This window comes from Hippocampus comes, unplaced genomic scaffold (genome assembly GCF_001891065.2).
Source record: "Hippocampus comes isolate QL1 unplaced genomic scaffold, H_comes_QL1_v1.1 scaffold174, whole genome shotgun sequence".
Taxonomy (NCBI): Eukaryota; Metazoa; Chordata; class Actinopteri; order Syngnathiformes; family Syngnathidae; genus Hippocampus; species Hippocampus comes.
Genome location: NW_017805983.1, coordinates 9,323,668 through 9,335,013, shown reverse-complemented (window position 1 = coordinate 9,335,013; position 11,346 = coordinate 9,323,668). Strand labels below are relative to the sequence as shown.

General features: G+C 43.7%; 2 protein-coding genes across 2 annotated transcripts in view; one reads left to right on the top strand and one right to left on the bottom strand.

Moving 5' to 3' along the window:
* Positions 1-6,399, top strand: part of rcc2 (regulator of chromosome condensation 2) — a 9,241-nt gene extending 2,842 nt beyond the window's left edge. The window contains exons 2-13 of the mRNA XM_019890828.1: positions 176-391; positions 499-592; positions 2,363-2,506; positions 2,599-2,730; positions 2,863-2,951; positions 3,030-3,144; positions 3,603-3,769; positions 3,841-4,021; positions 4,989-5,094; positions 5,191-5,263; positions 5,365-5,442; positions 5,685-6,399. Coding sequence (XP_019746387.1) covers positions 191-391; positions 499-592; positions 2,363-2,506; positions 2,599-2,730; positions 2,863-2,951; positions 3,030-3,144; positions 3,603-3,769; positions 3,841-4,021; positions 4,989-5,094; positions 5,191-5,263; positions 5,365-5,442; positions 5,685-5,789 — 1,485 coding nt within the window. The 5' untranslated portion in view covers positions 176-190 and the 3' untranslated portion in view covers positions 5,790-6,399. The remainder of the gene's footprint in view (positions 1-175; positions 392-498; positions 593-2,362; positions 2,507-2,598; positions 2,731-2,862; positions 2,952-3,029; positions 3,145-3,602; positions 3,770-3,840; positions 4,022-4,988; positions 5,095-5,190; positions 5,264-5,364; positions 5,443-5,684) is intronic.
* Positions 6,400-6,501: 102 nt separating this feature from the next.
* LOC109528365 (60S ribosomal protein L22) lies at positions 6,502-10,762 on the bottom strand. The gene is made up of 4 exons (XM_019890830.1): positions 10,659-10,762; positions 8,891-9,001; positions 7,588-7,712; positions 6,502-6,693 (listed from the first exon to the last, which is right to left on the bottom strand). The coding sequence occupies exons 1-4, from the start codon at positions 10,668-10,670 to the stop codon at positions 6,549-6,551; spliced, it is 393 nt and encodes a 130-aa protein (XP_019746389.1). The 5' UTR covers positions 10,671-10,762; the 3' UTR covers positions 6,502-6,548.
* Between the last annotated feature and the right edge of the window lie 584 nt (positions 10,763-11,346).

Below are 11,346 nucleotides of genomic sequence, written 5' to 3'. Positions count from 1 at the left end.
GGGGGCGTGTGTGTTGCGGGAACGGAGCGTATCGTTCCTAATCTTGAAATGCTGTATATCAGGACTGCCATAAACCAAGGACCACTACAACCCTGTATTGCTGTCGTCCTGTGCCTACGGTTACGGAATTACAGAAAAGTTGCTCACAACGTTTTGTTTTTGTTTTTGCTTGCAGCTGTTTTGACTGAAAATGCCACGCAAGAAGGTGACTGACGTCTCGGGAAACGGATCCCTGAAGAAGAAGAAAGCCAGTGGCAAACGGAAAGAGCGAGACTTTAGCAGTGACGACGAGTTTGACTATGAACAGGAGAACAACAAAAAGCCCGGGAAGCCTTCCATCAAATCTACTCTGCAACCCGTCACTGTGGCAGATGATGTGAAAGAGAAAATTGTGAGTCCATTGCGGTCGTTTATTTAAAAAATTTAAAAAAAAGTAATAATAATTATGCAGCTTCTCGTTTGTGAGATTGACTCCCCATTTGCATTTCCTCTGTACAGAAACTTGAATGTCCAAAGCTTAAAGGTCAACTAGTCATATTTGGAGCAACTAACTGGGATTTGATTGGAAGAAAAGAGGTGCCCAAACAACAAGGTAGAATATTTCTTATTTTATAGTGTGATATGTGTTAAAAATCTGTGTTGCTAATAATTAATTACTTCTCCGGTTTTGTTTTGTTTCGAAAACATCTGATAAAATAACCTTTATTAGTCCCACATTGGGGATATTTGCATTCAAAAAATCTGCAACCCTATGTACCTTTTGCAGGAGTTAAGATTTTCACTCATGCAAGAACCCGCAAAATTAAATTATTAAAAAAAAAAATCATATTGTATCCACACAAAATTTTGCTGTAAAAGCAAGTGTTAATTCACTCATGTCTGTCAGGCAGAATTCGCCTGAGCGGCACACCGCTGTGTTGAAAGTACACTTTCATCCAGCCAGCGTTTTGTTGCCTTGTGAATGCTCCATTTACATTACTATACGTCAAGGCAATCCGTTCTTAGGCCACCACAGACCAAACAGGATGGACGTGCGACAACGTGGGGGAACGGGATGGGCAAATGTAACTGTGGAATTGCTGCGAATGCCAGGCCAGACTTTTAAACTGTGAAAAAAAAAAGCCACAGCAGTCACAGCATAGATCACAACTACTCATCCATGGAAATACAGCTTGTACTGAACCAGTGAATGCCCATTAAATGATAATGACGCAAATGTCTATTCATATCTATGCATATGGTGGACACCCCTCCCCCCTGTAGAGGGCGCATTGATGCTTTTGCGGGCACGCTGATAAATGTGCTTTGTTGCAAAGGGATTTGTGATTTTTTTTTTGGATGGCTGGGGGAGGGGGGCAGCTTTATTTGTAGCAGCTGTTAAGACAAAGACCATGTTGGTGAGGATTGCTGCACCTGCTGTACATCTGTGAGGTTGCACGTATGTCAAAATATGGCTTTTATTTTTTTCTTAATACTCATCTTCCACTGGGTGAGAATTGTCTGCCATCGTGCAGTCAATATTTTTGTTTGTTTAACTTACATTTTACAAGCACATCATTTCCGTAGAGGGCGGCATGTTGGGCGACTGGTTAGCATGTCCACTTCACAGTGCAGAGGTCCGGGGATCCCTGGCCTTCCTGTGTGGTTTTGTGTGTTCTCCCCGTGCCTGTGTGGGTTTTCTTGAGGTACTCTGGTGTCCTCTCACGTTCCAAAACCATGCGTGATAGGTTGATTGAACGCTCTAAATTATCCCGAGGCGTGATTGTGAGTGTGAATGGTTGTTTTTCTGTGTGCCCAGCGATTGGCTGGTAACCAATTCAGGGTGTCCCCCGCCTGCTGCCTGAAGACAGCTGGGAGAAGCTCCAGCATGCCCTGCGATCCTCGTGAGGATAAACGGATTCGATTAATTAGTTAAAAAAAAGTGAAAGCTTAAACGTGCGTACCGACGTGACCATAAAACAAAACATACTTGCAAATATAGATGACTCAAATACCTTAGCTTTGGGATAATGAAAAGCTCTGACTCATCCGACATCTCTACATGAGTGTAGTTGGTTCACAGTCGTTGCTCAAGTGGGGCTTGTACAGATTGACTCTGTGACTGCCTTCCACCATGTTCAAATCTTATTGTCTGTTTCTTAGGGGGAATTTAACTTAGCTCCTCTCTGTTTGCAGCAGTGAATCCTGTGACCTTAACATGCAACCAGAAAAATCCAGTGCGTGGTCAGATTACAAAGCAAAAGTTGTTTGACCTACTTCATTGTAATATATTGCATTGTGATAATGCCACATAAAAAATGTTTGAAATCCCTTAATTTAGTTGCACAATCTTTTTTTTTTTTTTTTTTTTTTTGTCTTCCAGCTGCTTTCCGCAACCTGGGCCAGAATTTGTGGAGTCCGCACCGCTACGGCTGTTTAAATGACGTCCTGGTTAGCTGCGTGATTTCTGGCCCTTGTGCTGCTCACAGCCTTCTCATCACCACTGAAGGCAAACTGTGGAGCTGGGGTAAGTCCAAAATAAATTTGCGTCATTTTGTATTTTTCAATCCCCCCCTTTTTTATTTCAACAACATGCTACGTATGCCAATATTTGGGCAGGCCGCAATGATAAAGGGCAACTGGGCCACGGAGACACCAAACGTTTGGATGCTCCCAAGCTGATTGAAGGCCTGGCGGATGTTGTGGTTGTCGCTGCAGCCTGCGGGCGTAATCACACCTTGGCACTCACAGGTACGCTTGGGCAGCTCGCCTGTGCTGGGAATGGACCAGGCTCCTTGTTATTTTTGACTACTCAACCACAAAGTACCATGGAAAGTTCTGGCAATGGTCCTGTACGCTTGTGTTGGTGGTTCTTTTCTTTAGAGGATGGCATTGCGCACTCCTTTGGTGAAAACAAGTTGGGTCAGCTTGGCCAAGGCAGCCAGACGGACGCCGTCCTCAGCCCAGCTCCTGTAAGTGCCAGCTCTCAATGACGATACGATCCAGTCCCAGCCGGAAAGACTCAAGTTTGTTGTGGTCTGGGTGCCCAGATTTCCTACAATGGCCAGCCCTTGGTGAAGGTGTCGTGCGGGGCCGAGTTCAGCATGGTGGTGGACTGCAAAGGGAACCTTTATTCTTTTGGCTGCCCTGAGTATGGACAGCTCGGTAAGATGGAAGCACTTGAGCTCAGTCCTTCATTTCATTTTAAAATGCCAGACAATTTTCATTTACCTTCCTGTGGCTAACAATCCATCCAGATAACATAATGCAAGTCCAAAATTCATAAGTGAAGAAACATTTTTGGATTAAACGTCGTCAACAACGAGTTGCCTCGATTTAAATTAAACGGATTCGTCGGATTTGAACTTGCTCCAAAAGTTTCTTCCCCATCACATGTCGTATACCAGGGCCACATGAGGACTGACAAATAATAGTGATTCATGAAATGTACCAAATTTAAACATTAGAGGTTTCGGCATTCTGAAATCTCTAAAATGTACAGGCAATGTTTTAAATAACATAGTTAACTCTCGGAGCTCTAAAAACAAGTTAAAACGCTGCACGTTGAATGTGACTGTCAAGTCGATTTGTGCCATTTCGCCTCTTCTCTGGTCTCACCGCAGGACACAACAGCGATGGCAAGTTCATAGCTCGTGCGCAGCGCATCGAGTTTGACTGCGAACTCATCCCCCGCCGCGTCGCCATCTTCATCGAGAAGTCCAAAGACGGCCAGGTCACGCCCGTGCCCAACGTGGTGGTCCGGGACGTGGCCTGCGGAGCCAACCACACGGTGAGAAGTTGCAACGGAGGGATACGTTTCTTGTCCCGTTTTGAGTGTTTAAGCCCGTGTTGTGCGTTTAGTTGGTGTTGGACTCTCAGAAGCGAGTATTCAGCTGGGGCTTCGGAGGTTACGGGCGTCTGGGACACACCGAGCAGAAGGACGAGCTGGTTCCTCGCCTGGTGAAACTCTTCGACTTCCCCGGTCGAGGGGCCAGTCACATCCATACAGGCTACCAGTGCTCCTTCGCCATCAGCGAGAGCGGTAAGACTCGGTGGTGGGCTTCACTTTGCAAATCGAATGGTGCTGGACTAGAGTACGGCTGACCTCCACCAAAGCAGGAGTATCCTAAAGCGAATGCTTTCTCTTTGATGCTTGACGGCTGTGACAGACGGCAACTACGGAATACAACATTTTGCATAGAATAATGTGCAACAATTAAGAATTCCAGCTTTTAGTTTGTGGTATTAGCATCTCGACGTGTTAAGCCAACTCAGGATAGAGCCACCCACTTTTCTGGTGTGCAAAAGTATTGGAAGATGTGACTGAGTGTCTGGAGTTGGCTCAAACATTTGATGCTTGTTTTGGCCTTTTGACCTCCTGTGTGAAAACTGCATTTGCTGTTCAGCAAATATGAAACCCAGAGAGCTGTCAATGGGGAAAAAAAAGCCAACCTTTTTGAAGCCGAGAAGAGGTAAAAGCAATCGCAGCGATTGCACACACGTTGGGCATAGCCGATAGAACAATGGAATGTTTCGAAAAAGACAACAGGTTGGCCAACGATATTGACAGCAGACAGAAACAATGCGAGCGCTGTGACGAAACACCGAAAGGCAACCGGTAGTGACATCAGTGCCTACCTCCTTCGGGGCTTGGGGTGAAGTTCTGAAAGAAGAAATAAACAGGCCATAGCCACAAGATGCAAACTGCTGATCGACTAAAAGTATTGGAAGGCCAAATTGGGGTTTGCACAGTAGAACATAGGTGAGCCACTAAAGTTTTGGAACAAAGTTTTATTGACTGAGAAGATTAACCTCCCCCAAAATGATGGAATGGCCAAAATATGGAGAACAAAAGGAATTGACCTTGCTGTTCCAATACATTTGGAGGGGGCTGTGTTATTGTAACCCACGCAAGTTTTATCCTGTTTGGTGGCAGATTGCGCTCTATTCCGTCCTAATCTTGTCCAGATAGTCAGGAACAAAGAAGACATTTTTGATGATGTTTGCAGGGAGTCTCTTCTTCTGGGGGGTGACCAACACTTCCAGGGAGTCGACGATGTACCCCAAAGCCGTGCAGGATCTCTGTGGCTGGGAAATCCGCAGTCTGGCCTGCGGGTAGGTCCTTGGCAGTTGACGTGTTTTAACCGTCAACGTTTGAGAGGTGACCTAAGTGTGTGTGCGATTTTTGTTGTGTATCTCTCTGTGAAACAGCAAGAGCAGCATCATCATCGCTGCAAACGAGAGCACCATCAGCTGGGGTCCTTCACCCACTTTTGGAGAGTTGGTAAGAGAAAGTGTTTCACGTCAGCCTCATCATCATGACATTCACCCTGTAGGCCACAATCGGTACAAAACTTGTTTGTCATGTTTGTTTGATTTGTGTAGGGCTATGGAGACAACAAACCGAAATCCTCCACCACCCCCCAGGAAGTCAAGACCCTGGATGGCATTTATATCGAACAGGTGCACTGAATGACTGGCATCGTGTGTGTGGTGGGCAGGCCTCCCGTGTGTATTGTTGTCGACAGAGGTTGCAAGTAAATTGTAGGCTGCACGCAGATGAACGCAATGGGCAGGAGGGACCCTGCCGAGCAAGGCGTCGGACCCAAAACGTCGCTCGAGCCGTACGCTCAGAAACTGGCATGTTGGTGCTCCAGAAAGGCCCACACCAGCAGTTAAGATTGCTCGAATGTCTGCTTTCCCAGGTGGTGATGGGTTACGCTCACTCCATGATCATCGCCAGGCAGGACACGCCGGCCGAGCAGGAGAGACTGCAAAAGCTGCCAGAGTACAACCCCCGAACAATCTGACGAGTCTTAGTGCAAGAGGGGCCCCAAGTGGCCAGGAAGACGCGTCCGCTTTGCACACGTCTCCTCTTCACGGGGGGCTCAGTCCCAACAATTTGGACACTACGATCACAACGAACTATCGAGACCATGTCACTTGTCAAGTGAAACCTTGTTTACGTCAAGCACTTCTGCCTCTTCCTTCCCAAGACGTGCTTCCTTTCCACTTTTGTTACACGCTCATTTGTTTAATTGTCTGGTGTGTTGCAGTATTTTGAGAAATATTTGTCAGATTTACGGGTGCTTCAGCATGACCCCTCTCGTCTGCAGGGACAGATGCTCCATATGAGTGCCTACGTTTTCCATGGCCCTGTTATGGAAGTTGTCTTGTACGTTTTCTTGTTCTCAGCTTTGTTACATTCCTTTTGTTATTCTTCACAAGATCAATGTTGGGACTATTGTTTTTACTCATTTCATTTGGGGCCAATGCTGCACTGTCAGAAGTATTTGAGCTGGGGGAGGTAGTTTTTTTTTTTTTTTTAAATCAGCGAAGGTGTTTTTCTCACACCTTTGATCTTAATAGTGTGTGTTGTTCTGGTTACACTTTCATTCCAATTAAAAAAAATGGCCTGAACTCGTTTGAAATTTGCTGTGTGGTTGTAAACGAGGAGGATTCCCATATGTTGAACTTACACCGACCCACACTGGATATGAGTCGCAAGAAAAATGCCACATGTGACCAAAAACATTCAATTTATTTTATTATACAAAATCAGCTTGAATTTAATCTTCATCTTCCTCCTCCTCTTCATCCTGGTTGATCTGGAAGTAGCGCAGCTCGTAGCTCTCCTTGGTGTTGGCCACCACGCGCAACCAGTCGCGAAGATTATTCTTTTTCAGGTATTTCTTGGTCAGATATTTTAAATATCTAAAAAAAGACATCACAAACACAGTCACTTATACTGTACATGTGCAAAAGTACAAGGAAACCCCTGCGCCAACATGAGCCACCTGCGTAAGAAAAAACTGATCATTTGATCCTGTCAAATTTTCCCCACATAAACACAAGGATTACTGTACACATAAGTCCTTTTATGCATTTTGTGATGCATAATTTTGACATATTTGTGGCTTGAGGAGCACCTGGACACTTGAATGTTGGCCAAATTAATCCTTTATCAAGAATCACTGAGTGGCATCAGTAGCAATTATTGTATGTCCAATTTAGTACGAGTATGTTGGACCAGAAACCGTTTCCTGATCATGTTTCTTTTGTTAGATCCATTTAATTAGGTATGGGCGCTTGTGTGGTGGTATACATTGTCAAAATGTCTAAAGAAGACTAAAGATATTGCTATACACTACATATATTTCTAATACATTAATAATCATAATTAATGCGATTAAAAATTCTTCCAACTAATTGTGTATTTGAAAAAAATATATTTTTGCTTGCGTTTCACTTAAGGAACAACCAATCTGTTTCCTTTTTAATGATCTTAAATCAGCTAACTAGGAATTAGACAAGTCTTCTTTGTACTAATACAAGTTGTGGAAGTGTTCAAAACTAACCTAGCAGACACCCGAGAGGAAACAGAAATATTTTCTTTTTTTAACTTGACCAAGCACCCCTCTGTTTAGGTACATGACCCATTTCAATAGCAAGTCCCCTCTGACCACCTTTGCCACATTTTACATCCATGTGACTCAAAATGTGTCCACTTACAGGACAACACTTTGGATTTTATTTGGAAAAATTCCTAATGGTAACGGGAATGAATGGTGAGGTGGCGAGAGAGAGATTGCTGGAGTGAAAGTTTACCTTTTGGAGAAGGGCACCTCTGAGGAGATGGTAATCTTACTCTTGCTCCTCTCGATGGACACCACACCTCCGCCGAGGTTGCCCGCTTTGCCGTTAACCTTGATACGCTCCTGCAGGAACTGCTCCTGCAAACACACAAACACGTTTGCACACAGTAACACGGGGGAGGGCAAACTTGAGTGCAACATTGAATTTTATTCCATACATCTTGAAATTGGACAGATAATTTGCACAATAACTTAACACTCGCATTAAAATGTACTATGCAAAATGCATAAACAATATTTGAAAAACATGTTAATGTAGAATTCTTTTTGTGTTATCGTTCACAAAAATCCATCCATCCATCCATCCATCATCCGAGCTGTGCTGGAGCAGCCTATCCCAGCTGACTTCAGGCAGAGAACAGTTGGTAATTTAAGACAAGTGAGGCTGGCAGAGCAGCAGAACAAAGGATTAAAATTTTTAAGAAAGCGTCTTTATTTAGTGCAACGCAAAACATTGCATTTTATTGCACTATGAGCAGAAGCTGGCCAGCTCTTCCTTGGAATCCGCCGAATGTTGCTGCGCCACGGTCGTCGTTGCCCGGATGGACAGATGGCGGGCGTTTCATAAAACGAAAGCACCAAGTGCCGTGGATTAGTTCATCTTGAGTTCTCTGGCAGCGGTTCGATTCCCGTGGTCCTCCGCTTAACTGATAGCTTGCAGTTTAAACTGCACTACGTAAGCGTGTCTCTTCGTCGGTGCCATTTTCGGGATGTTGTTTCGCACAATGCGCATGCTATATACACCTACTGGGGGGCATGCCTTGAGCCTCCCCTCCCCACTTTATCGTCCGCACGCTGTCCTCAGTTACGTCCGCCTTTCCTCGGCGTGTCCTAAGCATCAGTAAATCAAGCGCACCCTTCATCGAAGTCAGACAACAGCATCCGCAGATTTTGGAACTCGGTGCATACGCAAGGCATGATTTAGGAGAAAATTATAAGAATTTTCAGTGCACTTTTTGGTCTTGAAAATACGGTATTTAATATTCAAGAATGAATGTGCTACACTTGAATGGATCAATCATCAATGATGTTTTTACCCCGCTACGCACATTGTCTTGCATGTCAGGTTATTATGATTAAATGTTACTTGTAGAGAACTTCTATAGAGGGCTCCGTCCTTTTAGCAATTACCCACAATGCACTACCGGCGGCCATATTGGAGGGCTGTTATAAACAAGCCATACACGAATTCGTGTATATTTATACCCTTTGCCCCTCCATCAGCTAATTGTTCGGCCAATAAACGAGGGACTTACAAAGTTGGCGGCATCCATGATGCCGTCTTCAACAGGATGGGTGCAGTCCAGTGTGAACTTGAGGACCTGCTTCTTCTTCTTACCACCTTTGCCAGTGTTTTGCTTCTTCTGCTTTAATAACAACAACACAAGTTTATTACACACGTGTTCTCTGGAGAGCTTCAAGCTGCACAGCATTTTGTCACATTTGTACAGCAGCACAAAATCAACTCTCCCAAAAAAAATAAAATAAAAAAGCTGTATTTTATTTATTCTTTTTTGCTCCATCTCATTATCGGGTATAGCTGACTTTGTATGCAAGCAAACACGCAAATTTACAAGACTACAATTTTCAAAGTCTAATCCAGTGTTTCCTAAATTTGATTGAGCAAAGGTAGCTCTTTGGCATCAAAAAGCACTCTCCTGCAAAATGCAGTCCTACTTTAAGCCTTTGTTTTGTGTGGTGGCCCTATTGAGCCGCCATGAGCCATCTTGTGGTGGCACTGGCCCTCGATATCCATGATAATATAAAATAAATGTCAACCATTGTTTCATATTCAGCATCTTTGTTGTGGATTATTTAAGCCTTTAGGAAAATATGTCTGTGTCGTTTTTTTTCCCCCTGCATAACACCTGACTGACCATTTTAAATTTGACATTTTTTGAGCTTGATGTGTTTGATTAAGGTGGATCACAACATGAGATGAGAGATAACATATTGCTTCATTCTCTGCTGAAGAAATTAGCGGTCGGCTTGCGAAGTGTGGTCTCTCTGAGGCACCGTAGTTTCGAGTTTAAGTCGTGTCATTCTATTAGTACACCACATATACAATACAATACATCCTGATTTATATACCGCTTTCACAACAGCTGCAGCTGAAACAAAGCGCTTAACAAAACAGTTAAAGTAAATGCCACTAAATTGCACACACTGTACCTTTAATAGTAGTAGTATCGTTAAAATCTTAGCGATACTCATCCTAGTCATAATGGCACTGCTTCGTGTAAATGTTTAAGAAAAAACGATTGACATTACTGCATAAGTACAGTTTAGTTGTATTTAAACGCAATATATTCCCATGTGAACTTTGAATAACTGCTTTTCAAAATATATTTAGGATTTTTATGTCACTTAAGTGCAATACAGTCATTTAGTTTCATTTTGATGTTCCTATATTTAGACCAAGTGTTACTGTTGAAAGACTGAGATGCTACTGTATTCTCATGTCGTGGTGGTGGCACTTAAAGAGCCAAGCATATTTTTAGGTACCTGGTTTAAAAACTCAGAGAACCACCGACATGTTACCATGTGTGAAAATGTCATGTTTTGGAACACCCTTTACATCGCCTCAATAATAAGAATAAGTGCAGTTGCCCTGACTTGGTTTACACTTTGCGGCAGCCGTCGGTACGCTAACATCGTGACTCCAGTACAACATTCGAGTTCATATAATGACGCATAGGGTGCTTGATAGTCGAAAAAGATCAATGACAATCATTGGCGATGTTTAAGGGGTGCGTTTAGTCAATCCAGCCACTGATGTTTAGAAGCCCAAACAGGACAGTCTAGACAAAAAAACGTGGTGAGCTTAGCAGGCAGAAGCTAATGTTAGTGATAGGCCGCAAAAAACTTGAGACTTTTCTAAACTCATCAACAGGCCGCCCCAAAGCTTCAATTTGGACGGCGACCGTCATTAGACAACAAAGGTCACAGCCTTATCGTCGTTTTTCAGTTTTAAACAGGGCAAGCAACAGTTTGAGCAGCTTGTTGATACGCGATTCTACTTACAATGGGCGCCATGGCGAAGAAGCTCGCAGAGAGGGCGAGCGTGGAGTGCGCATGCGTTACAAGCACGAACAAGTCAATCGTCGAATCATTGATTCCCAACTACGCACCCGACAAGTTATTTTTGTTTAGACTTTCACATTTCCAGAAAAGTGCAAACGTACACGGACCGCTGTCGCAGCAAGGCAGATATATTCATTAAAGAATTAATTTGTAGTTAGTAGTTTACACTCATAAGTAAAAAAGCTAGTTTGTTATTTTTCCTCAAATAGTGATCAGCAGGGGCGTCACTAGGTTTCAAGAACAAGGGGGGCTTAGCCCCAAGGGGAACACAGCCCCTTTAGGAGGGTCCGGGGGCATGTCCCCCCGGGAGAATTTTTTTCTACATTCTGTTAAAAATCCATCAATTCCGTGCACTTTGAGAGCAAAATGAAGAGGCTATGAAGAACTACACACATCACATTAGTATCCTCTTTACTATGATGGGGCTTCCTCCCCTGGACTTTAACTGGACTAGATAATAGAAATTACAAAGAGTTCAAAAGTTCAATCTTGGTTGTTCAAGGGAATTAGAAGGATGCCCGATAACATAACCTATATGACAGTAGTCCTATATTCCTCTCTACCAAAATGTATTAATATATGCTTAGCAGTGGCGGGCCGTGCATTTCAACCTTAGGCCTTCAGTGAC